Source organism: Tasmannia lanceolata, unplaced genomic scaffold (genome assembly GCF_043159265.1).
Source record: "Tasmannia lanceolata isolate RefF3 unplaced genomic scaffold, GAP_Taslan_0.1 ptg000044l, whole genome shotgun sequence".
NCBI classification, from domain to species: domain Eukaryota; kingdom Viridiplantae; phylum Streptophyta; class Magnoliopsida; order Canellales; family Winteraceae; genus Tasmannia; species Tasmannia lanceolata.
The window spans coordinates 23,347,596-23,370,538 of NW_027518721.1; the positions used below are offsets into that span (position 1 = coordinate 23,347,596).

General features: G+C 37.3%; 2 protein-coding genes across 2 annotated transcripts; one reads left to right on the plus strand and one right to left on the minus strand.

Moving 5' to 3' along the window:
- The first annotated feature begins 462 nt into the window (after nucleotides 1-462).
- On the plus strand, nucleotides 463-15,313 carry LOC143863600 (DNA (cytosine-5)-methyltransferase CMT3-like). Its single transcript, XM_077374314.1, has 21 exons — nucleotides 463-848; nucleotides 950-990; nucleotides 1,108-1,207; nucleotides 1,670-1,777; nucleotides 1,866-1,985; nucleotides 2,133-2,232; nucleotides 2,532-2,749; nucleotides 2,838-2,903; nucleotides 3,036-3,275; nucleotides 3,703-3,761; nucleotides 5,309-5,375; nucleotides 5,493-5,822; nucleotides 5,910-5,978; nucleotides 6,555-6,641; nucleotides 7,015-7,102; nucleotides 9,054-9,175; nucleotides 9,281-9,385; nucleotides 9,470-9,513; nucleotides 9,604-9,673; nucleotides 9,924-10,027; nucleotides 14,934-15,313. Exons 1-21 carry the CDS (start codon nucleotides 528-530, stop codon nucleotides 15,118-15,120), a joined length of 2,646 nt encoding a protein of 881 aa, XP_077230429.1. The 5' UTR covers nucleotides 463-527; the 3' UTR covers nucleotides 15,121-15,313.
- An 888-nt stretch (nucleotides 15,314-16,201) lies between these two features.
- On the minus strand, nucleotides 16,202-21,135 carry LOC143863795 (uncharacterized). The gene is made up of 2 exons (XM_077374560.1): nucleotides 20,835-21,135; nucleotides 16,202-16,539 (listed from the first exon to the last, which is right to left on the minus strand). Exons 1-2 carry the CDS (start codon nucleotides 21,086-21,088, stop codon nucleotides 16,374-16,376), a joined length of 420 nt encoding a protein of 139 aa, XP_077230675.1. The 5' UTR covers nucleotides 21,089-21,135; the 3' UTR covers nucleotides 16,202-16,373.
- Nucleotides 21,136-22,943: the final 1,808 nt, after the last annotated feature.

The following is a 22,943-nucleotide window of genomic DNA, read 5'->3' on the forward strand; positions in this document are numbered from 1 at the left end:
ATAAAATCGCGTGCATATACGTAAAAATGGGTTTTGGTGAGGGCAAACATGTAAAAACCCACAGCCCAAAAACTCCGTTTTTAAAACGGCGTTTTGCAAACGGACCTCCCCCCTCTGTTTGTAAAACACTGTTTTGAGGGTTCAAAATGGTGTTTCAAACGACGTTTCAAACGGTGGCTGCGCACCCAAACACTCCCAAACGGCTGTTTGGCCCCAAAACAGTGTTTCAAACACCAAACGGTGTTTTAAACAGTACGCCAAACACGCACTAAATCTAGGGAGCTGATTTTTTCGCTCCCACTGCAGGATAATGCGCCCCTTTTCCTTCTATTTGCAGTAGCCGGACCTGAAGAAAGGGTTAAATCCCGTTCATAATCCGAAAATTTCGTTTTCCCGCTCACTTCCTTTCCCCACTTCATTTAAAAGTCCCCCCATTTCTTCTCCTTCATCTCCCTCTCTTCTACTTCTCTCTCTCTCTCTCTCTCTCTCTCTCTCTCTCTCTCCTGTTTCTTTTTCTTCTCATCAGGATGGAATCACCTCGAAAAAAGCGGGTCATAGCTGGGATCCAAGATGGGTCCGTTGAGAGTCCGATTAATGTTGACTTGGTAGCTGACGAGCCATTATTGAAGAAGCATAGGCAAACTAAGAAAGTGGAATCAGAAGTTCCATTTCCAAAGAAAGCAAAGAAAATCGATTCAGAAATGACAAAGAAAGAAGATTCTAATTCTATTTCTACAAAGAAATCGAAGAAAACATCAGGAGATGACTTTGATTGCCATTTCATTGGAAACTCAGTTCCTGCAAAACAAGCTCGAGAACGGTGGCCCAATAGATACAATGATAAGAAGGTTCAAATAAAAAAAAACCCAACGATTTTTTATACGTATATATTTTATTTTTGCTGTTTTTTTTTTTTAATCCTGGAATCCGATAACTCTTATTTGTTCAGAAATCCGAGAAGAACAGTTCTCCTTCTGTTAACCCCAAAAGGTGAATATTTTTTATTTTTTATTTTTCAAATTTTCTGTGGTTTATTTATGCATCTTTCATTATCTTTTGCTTATATTTCTTTGTTTTTTTTTTTTTTTTTGGTCATGTTTGGTGTAGTGATGACAAGGATGATAATGTTTTGAAGGCGCGATGCCATTATTTGAAAGCAGAAGTTGATGGTATCATTTATAACCTATATGATGATGTATATGTTAAGGTGAGTCATTATTTATGTTTATTGAGTCTTTACTTTTAATTGTTTTTTGCCTTCAGTCTCGTTACCACGATGCTTCAGTAGATTCTGCATTGCTTAAAAATGGGGTTTGTTTTACAATTAGACCCAAATAATTTGTTTGGTAGATGTTTAAGATGGTATGTCAATTGATTATTGCAATTTAGGAATGTATTGCTAAAGTATAAAAGATTAAATAATACCATCTCCAACAGCTTAAGTGTTTCACATGGTATCAGAGCAAAGGTCCTGAGTTCAAAACTCTTCAATGTTAAAAAAATTCCACATCTAATGGCTAACCCAAAAGAGGGGCCACATGTACCATGTGTGCGCCAACCCTATAAAAAGAGGGACCACACGCGAGGAGTGTTAAAGTATAAAAGATTAAATAAAACCATGTAGTGCAAAATGTAAATTGGTCATATTCTTATAATTTGTTTCTCTCAGGGTGAAGAAGGACAACCGGATTTCATTGCCAGAATTACAGAATTCTTTGAAGCTACTGACCATGGCCAATATTTTACGGCACAATGGTTTTTTAAAGCTGAAGATACTGTAAGATAGTCTGCATATCTAACCTTTTTCGTTCTTATTACTGGAAATATTGCATTGAGTTGTAATTTATGATGTTCGACGTTTTCAGGGTATAAAAAATCATGCTGATTATCATGATCAGAGAAGAGTTTTCATTTCTGATCTCAAAGATGACAATATACTCGAGTGTATCGTATCCAAAATCAAAATTGTACAAGCAGCTCCCAATGTAAGTCCCCTTTGGCTTCTCCCTGTGAAGTTTCTTGCCATATAAGTCGTATTTTCTGTTTAAAGTTTAACCCCTTTAATGTCAAATTGCAATGACTGTTCTATTCTAGCATTTTATTTTAGCTTTCTAATCACAACTTGCTTGTAGGTGGATTTGGAGGCAAAAGCGAAAACAATTCCAACCTGTGACTTATACTATGACATGGCCTACTCCTCGTCTTATTCCTCATTTGTAAACATACCAACTGGTAATGGTCTGCTTCCCTAAATTTTTAATACAATTGAGTTCTATTGGTAGTATCAATATGGTGATTCTTGGTGCTAATTTCAGTTCTATTGCTGTTTTCATTTCTTATATTAAATATCCCAAATGTTTAATTAATTCAGTTATCTTTTCCTTTTATCTATTTTTATTTTTCCTTATTCTTCTGAAATAATTTCTATATATTATCCAAATAAAATTCAAAATTTATAATTATCTTGATAATTTCCTAAGAGAAATATTTTTTGATTTGGTATCTACTAATGGAGTTCATATGTCTGTCAGAAAATGCAAGAGCCGGAAATGAGACTTCATCAACAATTTCCAGCGACAGAGTTGTTGATGTTGTGAATGGTGGAACAAGGTCTGAATCTGAGGGTTCATCCTCAAGCCTTGAATCACAGAAGCCAGAGATGACTTTGTTAGATTTATATTCTGGCTGTGGTGGTATGTCCACTGGTTTATGCCTTGGAGCGAAACTCTCGAGCGTAAACCTTGTTACAGTAAGTCCATTGTTTTGACTTGTTTTTGATTTGGCCATGTTTGTTTTTCTTTGTACGGATAATTGATTTGTATATTTTGTCTTCGTAGAGGTGGGCTATTGATCTAAACGAATATGCTTGCGAAAGCCTAAAACTTAATCACCCAGAGACTGAGGTATATCTTTAGATGCCTTGTACTTTTTTCTTCCTAGCCGCAACAACGACAACATATACTCTTATCTATAATTTATTTTTTGTATTGTGCCTTAAACATCAATTAAGTATTATAATCATACATTGTTCATAGGTGAGGAATGAATCTGCTGCTGATTTTTTGGCTCTACTAAAGGAGTGGAGGAAACTCTGTGAAAGTTTTTCTTTGTTGGGAACTGAAAATTCGCAACGAGTGTTAGAAAAACAAGAGGAAGATGATGAAGAGGATGATGATGACAGTGAGGTTCCTCGCGGGGAGTTTCAAGTAGAAAAATTACTTGGTATTTGTTTTCGTGATCCCAAAACACCCAAACCAAATGGTCTGCTGTTTAAGGTATTGTTATGTCAGAAAGGAATCATGCTTCCATGATCTTTTACTTCGTTTTACACACATTGCTTTGTGTCATTTTCTTACATCTTATTGATTTTCATTTTCTGTTTTTGTTTTGTGTATTCGTTTTTGATACATATTCCGGGTATCTCCTTTATATTTCTTTTGGAGATATATGTTTTTTGGCTTGAAATCAGGAAATGTTTGGAAGTGACTATGGTTGGTTATAGATTGCTGGGTTGAATGACCTAGCCAGATCATTGTTTAGCATCCTTCTCTCTCTCTCTCTCTCTCTCTCTCTCTCTTCTCGAGTCTTATTTTTTTGTGTGCATGCGTGTCTGCCTACATGCGAATTTACCATGTTTCATTAGCTAAATTTAGTATAACTCAGGTCAAGATTTTTTTATGATAATATATGGGTTTAATATAGGTGAGATGGAGAGGATATGGTCCTAGCGAGGACACATGGGAACCTGTTGATGGCTTAAGGTATGTATCTCTCTCTTTGTCTTGTCTCCCTTTATGTATGTCTATACCTCTCTACATGCATACATATGTTTGTGTGTGTGCATATTACAAGTTGAGTTTTACACTTTTAGTGGACGAACTAGAGAGAAATAGCCTTATAGAGGCCTGAAATTAAAATAAAATTTGTCCCAAGATTGCACAAAAAGTTAAAAGTCATACCAACGTTTGTATGAGTCACCCACCACCCGCTTTTAAACTCATACAATTACTTTTGTTATACTTCCCGATGACCTTTTTCCCCATCAGAAGTTGTTAATCCTAGGTCAAAAACAGCATTTCCAGCACAATAAACTTTCTAAGTTATAAATACATATTTATACCTTCATTCTATACAAAATTAAAAACTTCTTAGATTTCTTAGAATTGCTTAAAAATTATTAGAGTCCTGCATAGCTCAAAAGGAAACCTTCTAAACTTGAAATCTACTTAGAACTACGTCCATGAAATTCACTCCTTTCCTTTTTGCAGTCTCTCCCATAGTTACCGGAAACTTCCTAGTTAGATGGGAAGTTTGCTTCCCCGAAAACTAGCTTGAGAAACTAAGTTCTTCTCGCATCCCAGATTTAGGGGAAGCGCGTGCTTCTTATGCGTTTTATCTTAATTAAGAGTACACTTCCTGTTTAGGTGATTTTCTCTTCCTAAAAGAATATTTTCTCCTTTTGATAATAATGGAGGAGCATATTAAAAAAAAAGAGTGCCTTTAAAACTTAAAAACTCATCTTAAGTTTCAAATCAAAATTAATGTGGATCTTTTTCCAAAAAATTAACAATAAATATACATGAATAAAAATTGTGAAACTACAAATTCCTAGAACTGGTAATCCTTATCTATATTAATCCTTCCTTCCTAACCCCTACAATCCTATTATTTCTATGTCCCTTTTATTTGCTTCTAATGAGGTTTATTTTATGTTTCATGCTAACTTTTAATGACAATTCCCCCCAAATTTTTTTCTATAAACTTTTGGGCTTTCTTGATTTTCTCTTTTCTAAACCACTCGCTTCCTTCTTTTGCTTCCAGCATTGCTTCCCGCACTCGCTTCCCACTTGCAACTATGGTACTCTCTCTAATATGAGTAGTTATAAAATTTCCCTTTTTGTCAATTGTTTACCTTTTCAAATTAGGCTTTCTTCAAAACTCATCAAAACCACCTATAAGGCTATAAGAAAATTCTAAAAGTTCACCGTAAACAATAATTAGTAAAATCAACAACTTTAGGCAAGTTTTCTGGAATTTTTAGCCTGGTGGGCCCCTCTAATGAAGGTCATGTTATGATAATACAATGTTGATGTCTTCAAATATGGCCTGTATTGGCACTTTTCTTCATCCTTTCTTGCAATGGTGTAGGACTGCAGGGAATCTTCTTCTTCCTTGTTTTTCCCTTGACGCGGGGTGGGGTGGGGTTGATGGGATTATAGACGCCATACTATAGAGATAGCCACATATTACATTTTTTTTTTTTTTTTTTTTGCATTCATATCCCTTGATTTATTCATTTCTGTACCAGTAAATGCCAAGAAAAAATAAAGCATTTCGTGATTGATGGGTACAAATCGAACATCTTGCCACTTCCTGTAAGTCATTTGAAATAATATGTTTTTATTAGTTAGATATCTTGTCATTTGGCAAATTTAGTTCTATTGAACTTCTTTTGCTAGAATGGATCTCAATTTTCTTCTTTATTATGTTAGGGTGATGTTGATGTTATTTGTGGAGGACCTCCTTGTCAAGGCATTAGTGGATTCAATCGATTTAGAGATTCAAAGGCACCATTATCTGATCCAAAGAATCGTCAAATAGTTGTTTTCATGGACATAGTTGAATACCTGAAGCCAAAATATGTTTTGATGGAGAATGTTGTTGATATTTTGATGTTTGCCGATGGATTCCTTGGGAGATATGCTTTAAGTCGCCTTGTTTACATGAACTATCAAGCAAGATTGGGAATGATGGCAGCAGGAGGTTATGGTCTTCCCCAATTTCGTATGCGTGCATTTTTATGGGGTGCTCTTCCAACAGAGGTGTGTTTACAGTAAAGCATTTTTTAAGTTATGCAATGTATATTTCTTCACGATGTGTTTCTTTCTTTTTTTTTTTTTTTGGTGTAGAAATTGCCTCAGTATCCACTTCCAACACACAATGTTGTTAACCGAGGTCGCACCCCTAATGAATTTGAGGTATGAATGAAAGGTGTTTTATTGAAAATTGTATCTAAGGATTGACATTTTGGTTTTGTGTATGATTCAAAATGTTTAGTTATGATCTTGTGATGTAATAGATTGTATCTTACATGAAATAATGTACTATTGCTAATCAATCAGTAATCATTGTACTAGATCCATGGATCTGATGTTCCCACGGATAGAAATGAAATAGGGTAAAAATTTATTTTAATCTTATTAATCTACCAACAAGAAGCCACTGATTGCATCACATACCATCAATAGGCAAGTATTCCTGAATTTATGGTCTCAAATCCTAAATTGGTTCTCTAATTATCAAATAGAAAATTGCCTGCAAAGGAAAATTTGCAAGTATGAATGCGCTGATGTAAATGTTCGGTGCAAATAATATTCTTTTGGGGAGATTATTTTGAAAACCTACAGCTGACACAATCTACGAACGTTTTCTTTGCATTGATATGTTTCCTAGTAAAATGTACACAACCAATGTTTTTTGGGATGAGCTTGTAATATTTGTGTCTGATTCTTGTACAAGCAACATGGGCTAATGATTTTTGCAATCAAATACAGCGCAACATAGTTGCTTATGACAAAAATCAGCATAGCAAGTTGGAAGAGGCTCTCTTTCTTGGGGACGCGATTTCAGACCTTCCGCCGGTATGCAAGTTAAACTTTGCTTTGTAAAGTTTGATTACTCTGTTTTTACAGATGGAATACTATATGATGTTAGCCACCTTTTGTTATTTTTTTCCCTTAATGGGCCACCGATATGGGGTCCACCAAATGATTGATGCGGATCATGGACGTGTGCAATGTCTAATAAATTAGAGTGCATGATATTGAAAAGAATATTTTTTCTAACATTAGATATTTTCCCACTACCCATGTTTAGTCTATTTGGTAACTGTGGTTCTTAATAACAAAGCCGACCAGAGTTTAAATCTTGGGTGGTGCAAAGAACCAAAGTTCAAACATTGGATACTTTCCTTTTATATGCCTTGTAGTGAAATACTTAGATTAATATTTTCAGGTCACAAACGATGAGACTCGAGATGAAATGCCATATGGAAGTCCAGCAATAACAGAGTTTCAACGACTCATAAGATCAAGCAAGGATGGTGAGTTGACTTTGCCATTGACGTTAAAAGAAATTATGTTCATTACTATTGAAGATTTTTCTAGTGCTAGTAATTTTCTCCTTAATGTCTTTTGCTGACATGCATGCTGCTCATATTGATTCTGCTTTAAGTCGATTTGCTTACTTTGTGAATAATAATAATATACACATGGCCATGTTGCTTGCGTTGCAGGCATGTTGAGATATTTTCTTATTTATGGGTATTTCCTTACGTCATAAAGTTTCTATATTTTTCTTTATTTATTGCTAAATGTAATTGCCCAGAGTAAGATTTAGTACTTGATTGATCTGTTTTACGGGCATGATAGTCATCCGATTTATTAAAACTTAGCTTATATTTCAAGTCTGAAACGTAGCTATTTGAAGTAAGTTGCTTAGTAGAGAATGATGCAAAGTAATTTTCTTATCTGTCCTAGTCACTTGTATTGTTTCATTAATTTTGATCTTAACTAGGTGTTAGTAAATACTAAAATTTGACTTGATGTTTGCATTTTTGTGTGGCACATGACCATCTTTTGTGAGAAATCAACAAGATTCAGTCCACTTTACGAGGTCCCTCATTTTTCCGAAATTTACGAGTTATTTTTCTAGCTAGTGACATAATACCAGAGTATGAAAATTCTGTGTCCTTTTTTGGGATATTCCGTTATATCACATGGTTTGGAGGATTAAATTCTATCTCTTGTGGGTTTCTTATATGATGTTATGTTTCCCATATGGCATACTGCGAGCAAAACCTGTTTATCTATTGATGCATCAATTATTCGTCATAAAGGCCACAGGACAAAATGTTATACTCTCACAAAATGTAATTTTATTAAGTTTTTGATAGATTAATAATTATTCATGGGCACCTATGTTGCATGGATTCGGATTTGCGCGTTGTAATCTGACACATAAACCTTCATAAGTAGGACTTGTGGATTCTAGTAAAATAAAATTTAAAAATTTAAAATAAAAATTTACACAAACTTGTATACATACTCATGAAAAATTTGAGGGTGAAGCGTCAAGGTGTTAGAGTTTTTATTAAGAGAGTCGAAAAGAATGGGCTAGGGGGTCAATGTTCGAGGGTTGAGGTGTTAGGGTTTCTAATAAGTGAGGAGAGGTTGTTCTTTAATATAAAAAAAAGTTAAGAAGAGAACGTGTTTAAATGGGAAATATAGAGGATTCACATTTTTAAAGAGACAATGATGTGTCGGATTTGCATGAAAAAACAAGATTGGTGCGGAAAATGGCTATGACAATAATCTACATGTGTTCCACATGAATTGAATTCCGATTCGCCTGTCAGAACGTGATGACACTGATTCGGCATAGGGGGCAAAGAACATCCAACATAGATGGGCATACATGGAAACGTATCTATTATAATCGTTGATATATGCGAGCTTGTGTACATGTGTTTGACATGTTGTGTACCTTATGTGGTTATAAAAGATGCATAATATGTACTGAACCATAGGAGATCTACGACATTTCACGTACATTGTGAATATATTGAAACCTAATGAAGAAAAGTATGAATCAAAGAACTATTCTTTAGAAGAATATTCTCAAATTGTACGGAATGTTACTCGTGCTCTAAGTCTTGCTGGTGTGCTTGTACCGAGTACTTAGATATATTTAGGGGATGTATCAATATATTTTGGCATATACTATTTCGTTTGAATAAGGTTCTATGTTATTAACCAGAGATTAAGAAAATTTATTATCTCATCCATTGAATGTTGCAAGTTATTAATGACTTGATTTACATCCACTATCATTGAGCAACATGTCACCTTTAATCGTTGCCATTCCTTATCCTTTCCAATTTGCATATAATATCCACAGCTACTAAATATGCAATTCATGCAAAGACATTTCACTTTCTTTATTGTGGGTATTGAGATCCTGGTTTTGATTCTATAAACCTGTGCAATTGGTAGAGTTGGTGGATTTCCATACTACAGGGCAGCATACATCGCCGGAGGCCACACTATTTGACCATCGTCCTTACAAATGTAATGAAGATGATTATCAACGAGTGTGTTGCATTCCCAAAAGAAAGGTTCTTAGTACTCTAATGCTTCACTAAAAGTTACAAGAAACATTTTTCATTGATTTAATACAAACTTTAGAACATGACTTAAGTTTTTTGCATTGTTAAACTTAGGGTGCCAACTTCAGGGATCTGCCAGGTGTCTTGGTTGGTGCAGAAAACATTGTTGAATGGGACAAAACGGTGGAGAGAGTGCTTTTACCTTCTGGAAACCCTTTGGTAGTATTTGTTATTAGTGGATGTAATGTCTGATATCTCTCTCTATTACTTTTTGCTGAGTAGGCTCATCTGCTTTTACTATAGGTCCCTGACTATGCAATGTCTTTCGTGAAAGGGAAGTCCTCTAAGTAAGTGTTGCTCATTTTAAGATGAATGGTTGCTTATGCCTCAATCTATTTTTTCTTCTCTTTCCTTTACACTGGTTAATTTTGATGTAGGCCTTTTGGTCGTTTATGGTGGGATGAAACTGTGCCAACTGTAGTGACTAGGCCAGAGCCTCATAATCAGGTTTTTTTAGTCATTTTCTTCATATGGTTAGTTTGGAGGTGCCCCTGCAGAAATGGGGTCAAAGGGTGCCTCCGTTGGCTGCAAGGGATGGCTATGCATTTAATACACATTCATTATAAATGCACAACCGTCCTTGCAGTCATTGGGGTCGCCCTTTCACTCCATTTCTGCAAGGGCACCCGTCAGTTTAGCATTCTTCGGCTAGTTTGTATAATGGGATAATTTTAACTTTGATTTTATTTTTTTGTAGGCAATCTTGCATCCAGTACAAGATAGAGTACTTTCAGTTCGTGAGAATGCGAGACTACAGGGGTTTCCTGACTATTACAAGCTTTGCGGGCCTGTTAAAGAAAGGTATGGTTCTCTATGGAATTAAAATGCAACTTTTTTCATATAACACTTCAATTCCATTTTACCTGCATTTAATTATTAATTTGACAATGCTATGCACAAAACAATACGAAACAATTTTCTTGAAGCCGTAGTGGTTCAGCACCAACGACCACACTTGTAGTGACGGGTATTGGAAGAAAAACATGTTTGTCGAGTTTCACCATTGCAACTTGATTTGAACATATAGGCACACTTTCATATGGTAGACTTTCCAATCTTAGTGATTCTTTGTGTCCAATTAAATTAAATCTTTCCTTCTGTTCCCTTTGCCCTTTCTATTCTTCACATGCAACTAATAGTTTTGTTCACATAGATGTTTTAGGCAGTTGAGTGCTAAAGAAAAGATACTTAGAGATTGTAAATCAAATAACACACAATACTTGAAAGCATTTAATGTATAGTGCATTATTTTGTTTCTTCCAATCTTGTTAAAGACAGTTAAAAGTGGGAGTTTTCTAATTCTAATGGAATTTTGATTGTAATTGAGTATATAAAGATTGGGTAGGAACTACAATTGGGAGGGACACATAAATGATAACAATGTGATTCTTGGGACCACAGGCAGAGCTGTACTTCGACAATTATTAGGTGTTGCTGTGGTATTTCATGTCTCGGATATTATCATTTAAGGAGCATAGCAGTGAATGACAGAAACCATTGGGATTGGTTGCCATGACCATTAGGAGTGTCGATAATCCCGAGTTAGGGATCACCTTATTGAATAGAAACCATGCACTGGAAATCAAGGTGAACTGGTTTTTAAGTATGACAATGGTGTAAAGATACGCAACAGCTACATTTTTTAACCTGAAAAAGAGTGGACTCAGGGAGGATCTTAAAATTATATATGAAGCGAAATAAATGAGGACTGATTGCCTAGCCTTGAGAACAAAATTAGGGGAAAAAAGGAAGCTTAAGAGCCTGATGATAATCACCACCCTCACATTCCTCCAGGATGCTAGAAAACCAGACCGGCATAGAGACAAAAAGAGGAGGAACCCAAAACGAGCTGGGGACTACTTATACTTTACTACAATGGTGGATCTTCAAAACGAGATAAATTGAGAGGACTTTTCCGGTCGGATTGAGACTTCGGTCATTTGACCTCTACTGACAATCCTGAGCTTTGGCTTGCAAATTTATTGCCCTGGTATTTCACTTCCAATTTCTTATTTAAAAAAATCTTCTATTGAACTGGATCCATTAGAAAAGCATATGAAGTTTTTTCATTTCTAGCTCAATCTATTACTTCCCTGAAAAAAAAAACAAGATTCGTGCGGAATACGGCTACGCCAAAAATCCGGGTGTTTCCCACGTGATTCCATGTCTGATTCGAGTATCGAAATGTGTCGACACGGATTCAGCATAGGGGGAAAGAATCCATGCAACATAGGCTCACTACCGACCTTGTCGTTGAGTGCATTTGATTCCTCAATCAGCTTCTCTCTTTTCTTAAGAGTAGCAGAAATAATTCCTCCTGAGGAAGTACCCATGTCCCCCTCGGTTCTGATGGGCTGCAGTGGCGTAGACAGTGGACTTGAAGGCTTGCTCTGCAGAACTTCTTAAGAATTTACCACACAAATAGCCCCCCTTAATGAGCAGAGAAACTATCCATCTTCTCCTTATGATCAGTAATAAAGGGCAGGTGATAGGCCGTAAGTTCTTGCTGAATTTCATTGTCTTCAGGGTCAGAGGACAACAAACTGATATTACTTCCACCATTTGCCACATTTTCTATCACCTTCCTACTCTCATCCAATACCCTATACCACTTTCCTCACATTGACCACCTAGTGATAAATAAGTTCCAAGCTATCTTCTCCAAACAATCAAATATTTTTAGGGGTTCATCGCCAAACCACATTGCCAAGTCCCAGTGGGGGAAGACTGTACGACCTGTACACGCACGTTTGCGGTAAATCGGTTTAAAGTATTACAATAGATCTAAAGCATGATTTGGTTGGGTTTGAACTTTCCAACATGAAGAACAGGCACAAAAGTAATTAAGGTTTTTTTTCCTGCTAAAGCCTGTAAATTCTATTGCCCGGCCACACATTTTTCGTGGTCATATAGTTCTAATATCTGCTAGAATTTCCAAATTTAAAGCTTGATGTAGTATTCTTCTGTTTCGCTGTTGAGGTTAGTACTAGGCTTTAGGTCTCACAGATGAGTGTTTCCATTTCCTATAATTCGTACACTATTAAATTTAGTCGCCTGAAATTTTGCCTGTCATGAGCCAACAATTAGTGTTAGATGGCCTCTACTGCCTCATTAGATTAAGCTATATTTTATATGGTGGTTGAATAGGTAACCAGTCCTCAGCAGATATAGGTAGGGTGTCTTGAAATTGCAAAGTAAAGATCACCAAAGTGTATTCCTTACAAATTGGCGTAAAAATTCAAATGGAGTTCGGACAGGGAGGCAGTCCCCATTGGGCTGCACATTTTCAAAGGAATTTTACCTGAAGCATATTTGTAGAAGGCCATTCCACTGCCATGGTATCTTGGGTGAAGAATTCAGGTCGATTGTCATGGAAAATGGTGCACATTATTGTTCAAGAGATCTAAGTAGAAAGTTGAATCTATCTTCTAGACGAATCCCAAGATCAGCAAATAATAACGTATTTATTGGCAAGAGAGAAATAACAGGCACTTAATAGAAGAAACTTTTCCACAATAAGTGGCACTTAATTGCAAATGAATAAGGAGTTGGACGAGAGGAGGCCAAGTTGTTAAAGCTGGATATAGTGGATAATTGGGTTGTTCAACCTAAAAGGATTGTGGGTCTAAATTGTGTACAAGTTCACAATTCAATTAGATCAGATACCCAAAATAGCCCACAATAAATATAACCATTAGATTATATTCCTCTCTAACAAGGTAGACAGGGAGGGAGAGAAACAGAGAGGAGGCAAAGTATGCAAATACAGAGAGGAAACTGCCCGCATTTTAGAGAAATAGGAATACACATTACACAGGAAAGAAAAGCAGAATAAGTAGTTGACATGACACTGGATTTGTTATGGTATTCTAACCAAATTATACGTGTTCGGTGTAAAACATTCCGAAACCGAAATTTAAAACCTTGAGGAAAACAATTGAGGGAGGAGGGGAATTGAAGAAAGATTTGAAGATTGAATCTACAATAACATGCAGAGTTTGGGGATATTGAAAACTGATGCCTTTGAATATAGATTGTTAGTTGTGTTTCTTTGTTGTTTTTTTTTTTTTTTTTTTCGGTTTTTTAATATGAAAGTTAGGGTAAGATCTAATAGCTGTATACCAATTACAATCATTTCTGTATTTGTTTTATAAAAAGCAGCACTTAGTATAGCAAATTTTTTCATTTGATTAGCGAACTGTATTAGATTTGTTTTGGTCTTGTTCCTTTGATGCATTTGGTGTTGCTGCACACTTTATACTATCTGTTTGTAATAGCCGAACATGTTGACCCCATTTATTCTTTTTCTTGCTAAATATTTTATTATCTTTAAGAATAGGTTATGTTAATCTATAGGTACATTATATTTAGATTCCATGGGCATGAGATATGAACTGTTATTATCTTTCTTACTTAAGAGGTGTCTAATCTAACAGTCAAATTTCTTGGTGGCCAGTTTGGGTGTTTAATATAATTGGATTGCGAACTTTATAAAATTTACACCCACAAACCCGTTAGGTTGAACAATTAAATTATCAGCTTTAACAACTTGATGAGGCCTTGTAGTACTGCCCTACTTGAAATTTCCCCGAAACGACTAAAATATTTCTATTCCATTACCACCGAAACGAAATCTACATGAATTCCTTTCATGTCATTATTTTCCTAAATTTTTAACTGAAATTCTTGAAATTTGATCGGAATTCTTTTCAACCGAAATGGTTGCAACGACAAAATAAAAATAAAAATGGAAGAAAGTTATTAATAGTATTTCATTTCATTTCATTAATGTAGAAGATGATATTTGGTAGGCAACATCATTGAATTGCAAATCAAAGTAATCGTATCTTATGCATGGGATGTCAGATCGACATGGGACCAAAAATACCTCGTAACTCTATGTGGTATTTTCAGAGTTTTGGTCTCTCTATATTTTTTTTGAATGGCTAGAGTTGGGGTCCTTACACTTCATTCAATTGTACTTTTTTAGCCTTACTCTTTGAGATTGTGAGACAACAAATGTCCCTAGGTGTTTGATGTGATTAAGACATTATTGATAGTTTTCATGCTTATGTAATGGTTTCTAACTATGTATTTGAGCTTATTCTAGCATTTCCCAAAGTTTCATCTTAAAATTTCATCATTTGCATATGTTTTCTACAAAATTAAAAAATTCATCATTTGCATATGTTTCAGTATGTTTTCTTGACTTTACAAGATTTCCACCGCAACCGAAACCGAAACCGAAACTGAAATTTAAAACCTTGATTTTTTTCTCTGCATATAGCAATCAAGAACATGTCTTAGCTTAATCTGACCATTTTTTTCTCTACTTTAGGAATCAATCACATCGAGTAATATATCTCATTTAGCAATCAAGCAAATTGAGTACTTGATCTCATTTAGTGTTTTTAGTTACCCCTCCAATTGGATGGATGAATTAGTTAGTTTCCATTGTTTGTGTTTAAATTGTCAGTAAATGATAAAAGAATCCAGTGAATTCTTGTTTTGGGCGGGGGGGGGGGGGGATTTCAATTCCCTTGTTACTTTATATTCTTGTTAGACCATTCGCCATATATGCTGGCTCAATTGTTTGATTTTCTTGCTTATTAATGTTTGAATCCCTATTTCCTCAATTCATAATGTTTACAAAGACTGCTTCATTTTTAAGAAGAGTTGATCGATTAATTTCTAAAATTGCATTCAGGTACATACAAGTCGGAAATGCAGTTGCAGTCCCTGTTGCTCGAGCTTTAGGTTACGCGTTGGGGTTAGCATGTCAGGGACTCAGTAGTGACCAGCCGTTGTTGGAACTTCCTCCTAAGTTCCCCCATTGTCTTCGGCGTGTTTCTTCTTCAACAATAGAAAATGGCACCGATGTTGTTGAGCACTAACTCATTTGTCTCATCCATTGTGGACCATTCTTTTCCTATTTTTCTCATGTTTCGCCTTGTGTTGTAATTTATCAACTTCATTTTTTTCTACCTTTGTTTTACTATCCATTCAAGTTTCCATGTTAGCCTCGAAGTAGTTTAATCATATGTGTGACATTCTACTTATGTTTTCATATTATTACTGCTTACTACAGGTTGTGATTTTCTGAATTCTATTTGAGGTAATATAGGGGCACACTTAAACTTACAAATCTGCTCATATATGCTGCTCCCAAAACTAGTTTGACCTTTTTAAATTATGGTTTGGTGGGACCCTTCTTAGATTTATTTGATGGAACAAATACTGATGGGGAACCATCCAAGATGCCATGAAGAATCAAGGAATTAAAAAAATGTAGTCCACCGTTGATGTTAAAAGTGTTTTATTTAGTTTTTAGAGCGTTACACACCATTTCTTTCAAGAACAGGGACATATGCACATTCTTCCCAATTCCAACTCTACCTGAAATGAACAGAAGTTATTCAATATCCAATGCTTTGTTTATCAGAATGGACTCACCACATTGCTTCTTTGACAATGTCTATGATCCGCCAGAAGCCAGGAGATTGGTTTTAACTGAGATTTTCTCCTCATCCATCACTACAACTTTTCCAGCTGATAAGGCTCATGCTAGAGAGAAATGCTGTCTCATGAACATCTCCCCAAGGCTCCTCGCAGGATTTCAATTGGAATATAGCCAACACAATAGGATTCTTGAGACAGTTGTGGTCGGCTAATGAATCCTCCAGAAACACCACCCTCTTTAAAATCAGTCCAACTAAATCAGTACAGTTAACCATATTGTCAAGCAACACCCACCCTCTTTGAACTTCTTATCCACATAAACAGTTCAAGTTACAGAAGAACCTAGTGCAAGCCATCCCCTTTCAAGTATTTGAGGGTTTTAGTTCCTGCGTCCTTTTGGCTTGAAAACACCCAAAATTCCTAACAATCTTCATATGAAAGTGAGTATGAGATGCATCTGCATTCCGCGTTTTACTGCTAAAATTTAGATATTAGATTAAGTGATAAAGACACGTCTTCTTTTCGAAAAGCACACCCTCTTCTTCTATTTCCATTCACTGTAACAACTTACTAGAAAAACAGGATTCAGCTTACAAAAGAAAAGAAAAGAAAAGAAGAGAACAGAAAAAAAAGAAAAGAAACGAAAAGAAAAATAACTAGACTAACTTCGACTGGATTAGATATTCTTTCATGGGGCTACTCCGATCTTGGAAGCTTCGAGATCCGCAGCTGTCTTGAGTAAGCTCTGATCATCGAGGGCGATCTGTATCGGAGACGATCCCAGCCCCTCCGCAATTGCAAGCATGATCTTCTTCATCTCTGACCGAAACTCCTCGAGATCAACGGTCCCATTCCTGTTGTTGAATTATAAATGATTAAATAACACAAACGCTGATAATTTAAGCTTTAGGAGTATTTGGTTGTTTCACGCGGCATTAGAATTATTGCCTCATGGCAGGTTATGAGTTCAAAATCCAACTACAAATCCATGTGTATGGCCCACCCAAAAAGGGGCCAGAGTTCAAAACCAAACTACTGATGTACAAAATGAGAGAGGGGTTTAGGGCAGGGTACGGAAAAAGGGGGGGGTTTTGGAGTGACATATAGTTAGGGGTTTGTCCTTTGTCATCTGATTTCCCAAACTCTTTTGGTTTGCTTCCAATAAAAATTCAGCAGTGTTTGAATCCTATAAATGGTGGGTTTTTGGGGCAAGGTTTTAAATTTCAACCGTAATCCGAATTTTCGAATTTCGGTCAACACTGAAACCGAAACTTTCCGAAACTGAAATTCCCGAAACGCACTAAATTTCGGTAGAAATTTAAGATAAAATATTATTTTTTATTCGTTAACAGAATTTCAAACGGTAATTTCAGCCCAAAAAATGACATTTCGAGCGCCCGTTACCGAATTTCGGGATTTCGGCTAAAATTTCGGTTTCGGATAGGACCGAAATTACCTCCAAAACAGAAATTTAAAACTACCTCCGAAACCGAAATTTATAAATGAATAAATAACACACTGACAGCGTAAGCTTTAGGATTAATTGGATGTTTCACGTGGTATTAGAATTATTGCCTCATGGCAGATCTTGAGTTCAAAATCCAACTACTAATCCACGTGTATGGCTGACCCAAAAGAGGGGGGCCAGAGTTCAAAACCCAACTGTTGACATACAAAATGAGAGAGGGGTTTACGGTAGGGTATGAAAAGAGAGTGACATATGGTTAGGGTTTGTCCTTTGTCCTCTGCTTTCCCAACATCTTTAGGTTTGTTTCCAATAAAAATTCAACAGTGTTTGAATCCTATGAATCGTGGGCGCAGGGAAGAGGGTGTTGTTAGAATAGTTTGGGATATCACCTCCAGTAAGAACCTTAGGCTCTGTTCACTTGCGTTCCCGGGAAAGCAAATCCCTGGAAAACAGCCTCTTTTTTCCTTGACAAGACCTTGACAAGACAGAATTCTGGTGTTCACTTGCTTTCCCGAGAAAGTAACAAGCTTAGGTGGAAAATGTCAAATAATGACATGTAAATTGCCAAAAATGATGTGGAAATGTCTCTTTTCTCACAAGTGTGGGAAACCAAATCCCACTATTTTGGTGGGATTTGCTTTCCCGGGAAAATTAGTGAAAAAAGGTGAGCAAGCAGTTTCTCGGGAAACCTTTTCCTGCACGGTTCCTGCGCACGTGAACAGGCACGGGAAACCTTTTCCTACACAGTTTCCCTGAATTTCTTTTCCTAATGCCACGTCAGATTCCCGGGAAACCTTTTCTTTTCCTTTCCTGGGAAAACAAGTGAACAGAGCCTTAGAGTCCTTCATTCTAATTCTTTTTAACCTTCTCTATATGTTGGAAGGGTGGTTCATTTCTCAGGCTAAACCGGATTGACGGATTTGGATCCCAGAGGTTCCTTCTTGGCCAGGTCGCATTCTAGGTTCCTCGGTTGTCCTTTGGCTGCGTCCTTTCATTGGCATAAGGTGTAGAACCGTTTGATGCCCCAAAAATCCAAGCCTTCTGCGGGACGATGGTTTGGGACAAAATCAATACGCTGAACAGAATCAAGTAGTGAGGCATAAACAAGGCGAACATGTGCATTTTATGCATGATGGAGAAAGAGTCTATCAACCACATATTCATCCATTGTAGAGAAGCTTATATGATCTGGACCCAAGTTTATGAATGGTTTGACTACAAATGTGTGCCTTCAGACTCAATAAAAAACCTCCTGTTAGGTTGGAACATTGTTGGTTTAGGCTCAATGGGAAAGATTCTTTGGTGCCTCATCCCTTTCGCAGTTATTTGGGATATTTGGCTTGAAAGAAATGCTCGGATTTTTTAGAATAAATATTCTTCCTCCTACCTTCTAGCTTGGAAGGTCAAATACAATGTGGCTAATGTGGCCTACTCGTCATCATGATTTTTTAGGCTAGTCTGTAGAGTGCATTATTAGGAATTAGAAAACGATCTTGTCAGGCATGATCACGAAGAAGACATCAGCTTTGTGGAAACCTCCTCCCCCAATGCTCTTAAACTCAGTGTTGGTGGTTGCTTGCTTCGCAACCCAGGCAAAGCAAGAATTGTGGGTGTGTTCAGAGATAACAATGGCATCATCATTCATATGTTATAAGGTCTGATTGGTTTAACAGACTCCACGGAGGCCGAGGTTCGGGTTATCCACCTTGGCACATGAGCATATTTAGAGAACAGATGGAAGGTAATATAGAGGTGGAAAGTGATTCGGCTAATTTTATTTCTTGGGTTCAAGGTAAGAGTGTAGGTCCGTGGAGATTACCTAGGTTTTTGGATGGAATTTCTCCAATGTATGATGATGGATTTATTTCTTCTGTCCATATTCCTAGAAATGCCAACGAATCTTGCAGATCGATTGGCCAAATCAGGAGTCTTGCGGGATTCCTTGTACGCCGGGACGTGCACTTGTAATCTCTTTTCTCTATTAATATAGTTATCTTTCGCTAAAAAAAAAAAAAAAAACTTTGTTACGTGCCCACTTGGATGAAATAAATTAGTCTAGATCTTAGTTGCTTTTGGGATTTGCTTTCTTAGTTGTTTGTTATGGTTAGAATTCTTAGGGATAATGGTTATCTAGATTAGGGGTTTTTCTTTAAATAACGTGTATTCGGCCTTCATTAAATCAATGAAGAATATTATTCTAGAAAGTGAGTTTATGTGCACAAAGGAGGACTGATCTTTCCCTTCAAGCGGATTGAGAGGCTGAACTTCTCTATATGAAGATCAAATCCGTAGCGGCTTTCACTCTAGCATTTTTTTCTAGATACTCCTTTCCGCTAGTTGTAGGGGTGGCAACGGGGCGGGTCGGGGCCGGATGTTGGGGTCCCCTTCCCGTTCCCCTCTGCGGGGAATTTTCCCCCTCCCCTTCCCCTTCCCCTCTGCGGGGATGGTGGGGAATCCCCCTCCCCTCCCCGCGGGGAATATCTAATCCCCTTCCCCTTCCCCTCCCCGCATCCTTCGGGGACAAAATCCCCGCCCCGCCCCCTCTTTGGAACCCAATCAAACCAGCAAACAGAGCTTCTTTCTTCTACGTCCATTACAGACAATATTGTGATGAATGCTATGATTCTATTCATGTGATCAACAAACAGATGGACAAAATCAGAAATGCATGGATGAGACAACAAACATAAATAACAACAGGACCTCATCTTTCAGCAATTTTCTGCATAAATTATGGAATGATAAATAGGAAATGAGCACCAGGATTACCTTCATTAACAGACAGCCAATGTGCAAAAAGTAACTATTTCAGTAGTCACAATGAACTTTAAAAGTCCATAAGTGGGCGCTCACACACGCAAAATAATGTTCATTAGTTCATTCTGTATAGCATGTTAACCCCCAGATGAGCATGAGAAATGAGAATGGAGAAGAGAACAAAATCAACAAATGACTTATTTCTTTAACTGCAATTCAGTCTAGTGCTGACATGAAACAAATTTCTAGTAGCTAAATTTTTCTTGTTGAAAATTAAAACCTGCAATCCAACCCTAAAATTTTGTTGGCACTACGATTTTTTGATAATTGCATACACTCAGCGTCTCAGGCTCTCAGCTTGTCTTTATTATTTCAACATCTGTGAAAAGGTTATTATAGTTCCCAAAATGCTCTCAGAAGCTAATTAAAAGGAAAAGACAAGCTAAGTTTATGTTTAGGGGAATCTTGTAGCCGATCCACAGAGTTTCTAGTAGTTTTCCTTAAAAAAAACACTTAAAAATTTACAAAAAAATGGCATTGATTAGCGGGGCGGGTCGGGGCGGGGCGGGTCGGGGCGGGGACAACTCCATCCCCTTCCCCTTCCCCTCCCCGCACCGGGGAATTTTTATAATCCCCTTCCCCTTTCAAATCGGGGAATCCCCTCCCCAAACGGGGCGGGGCGGATCCCCGCTTTTTCGGGTGAAATTGCCAGCCCTAGCTAGTTGCCCCCTTCTATGACTCGAACACGGGATGTGGTGGCTGCTTACCAATATATATTAAAAGCCCCAGAGCTAAAGAAACACGTTAGGCAAGGCCCTTTGAACCTGTCCCATACCAAGATGGGTCCCACCTAGTCCCATACCTAGGACCTAAAAAAACTTGAAAAGCTTGAGGTTTTGGAGTAATGGGTTGTTAGTTACACACCTGTCATAATCGAATTTCTCGAAGATGGAGTCGTAGAGCGCTGTGATCTGCTCCGGCGGGGTCACCACATCGACGCCGAAGTGTGCCTCCAGGAGGCGTAATGACTGAAACGCCGTCTGTAGCTCGGAGCGGGAAAGAACTCCGTCGCTGTTCAAATCGAGAGCGGCGAACCGTTCATCGATGCTCTTCTTGAAGGCCGATTCGTCATCTATGAAGGCTCGAACCGTGGACCCGTCCAAAATTACAACACCCATTTTTCTCCTCTCCTTTCTTCCTTTCTCTGTAAAACAAAACCCCCCATCATGGTCTCTTAAATAGGTTCTAATCGGAAACTGAAATGACCAAAATGCCATGGTGATTTTCCCGTCCTTGCCCCGAGCTTGTTGTTGTTGTTCGAGGATATTTTCGTCAATGGTTGTGAACCTTATCGCGTTTTGTATACCTCACGACTAATTTTTTTTAGCTGTCGGGTTTGGAACACGTGGTGATGCAGATTTGAGTGATATCCACAGTTTCTAGCTTTTGATAATTTCACACCTAGGTGAGTTTTTCGCCCCACTGTTGGATAATGCGCCCCCCCTCGTGAATTGTGGGCAGACTTTAACGCTTTTTGACGACGAGTCACGTTAAAACGGCGTGCATTATCCTATAGGGGGCGAAAAATTATCACTTTCACACCTTTGTCTTCATCTACGTTTGGTTGCCGGAATTTTTTTATATTCTTAGGACTTTTGTGGAATCTCCGCTACCCATGTTTGGTTGGTGAGCCCAAAATAACCCTGCACGAAACTCTGGGAAGGAAAAAAAATATACTCTCAGGAACCAAAATAATCGCAGTAACCAAAAATAAGCTTGCAGAAGAATTTTTTTCTTCCCAACAGTTCAAGCAACCAAACAACTATAGTCCGGTCAACCAAACATAGGATTTTTATTTTACCTGGATACTTCCAGGGAGTCTTTTTTCTCACCAATCTCCCAGGAAGTTTTTTGTTCCATAAAAATCCCAAGAACCAAAAAAATTCTGGCAACCAAACGGAGGCGGACCTTGCCCAGTGTTTTGCAAAAGGTACTGTACAGATTACATCATAGGATGATCTAATCCATTCATTTGAAGGGCCACTCCGTAAATAGGTTGTGAACAAAAAGTCATTTCCATAGGATCATCCTAGCCCTCCGATCCATAGTGGAACTGCATATTATGAAAACCTCAGGAAATAATTTTTAGGGCCAAAACCTATGAAGGGTGAATGAAATTATGTTCCTTAGATGTCTTTAAGAAGTTGAGTTTTGTACGTCTCAATCTTATGAATGAGATCTCCATTCGACATTAGAGCTGAGCCTATCGAGTTGATATACATCAATGGTCTCAATTACCATGCACATGTTGCGTGTGCATTGGATCATAGTCGTTTCATTCATCACGTGGATCATATTTATAATTGCTTTAAAATTTACAAGTAACTGGCACGCGCTATGCGTGGACTTTGCTTATGTGAAAATTATGTGCTTTTATGTCTAAATTTTGTTTTGGATTGCAAGAAAAACATTTCTGAAGAAAAATTCTATGGAAAAAATGTAAGCTAAGGCTTATTTAAAGGGATGTCATCATAAATTGAAGGTCCCTCTAAGTAAAAATAGAATAAGGTTAGGTTGATGTTATCTTTCTCTGTGTATTAAACAAGTAGGAAATTTCAGAAATATTTTCCTTTACAAACTTTTCCAAAAAATTCCCACAATCCGAAAAGTAGGAAATTCTGGAAAAGCTTTTCTTATTGCCAAAACATGGTACTGCAATTACCAGTAGCCAAATTATAGTTTCACTGAAAATAAAACTTGAAGTGCCGTGGTTCAAGTTTCTCTTTCCATGTGTACTTAAGCAATGAAAAAGTAGGAAATTCTGGAAAAGCTTTTCTTTTCCAAGCGTACATCTCATTATTGAGATGATGGGACACATTATTAAAAAAAGAATGTGTGTACATCTCATTACTTCTTCATTATTCTCTATCGGTTGGGGGGTGACAATCACAGGTTGGTGAGGTCGAAACTAAAGTCCCATCATTTGCTCTAAGCAACGGTTGGGATTACCTGATGGTTGCAATGTTTAACTGA

Bases quoted from the DNA above. Each gene is read 5' to 3' on its own strand.
- LOC143863795 (XM_077374560.1), bottom strand. From the start codon at position 21,088: ATGGGTGTTGTAATTTTGGACGGGTCCACGGTTCGAGCCTTCATAGAT. The intron at 16,540-20,834 runs GTGTGTAACTAA...ATTCAACAACAG, and splicing joins GAGAAATTCGATTATGACAG to GAATGGGACCGTTGATCTCG.
- LOC143863600 (XM_077374314.1), top strand. From the start codon at position 528: ATGGAATCACCTCGAAAAAAGCGGGTCATAGCTGGGATCCAAGATGGG. The intron at 1,778-1,865 runs GTAAGATAGTCT...CGACGTTTTCAG, and splicing joins TTTTTAAAGCTGAAGATACT to GGTATAAAAAATCATGCTGA. The intron at 9,674-9,923 runs GTTTTTTTAGTC...ATTTTTTTGTAG, and splicing joins GGCCAGAGCCTCATAATCAG to GCAATCTTGCATCCAGTACA.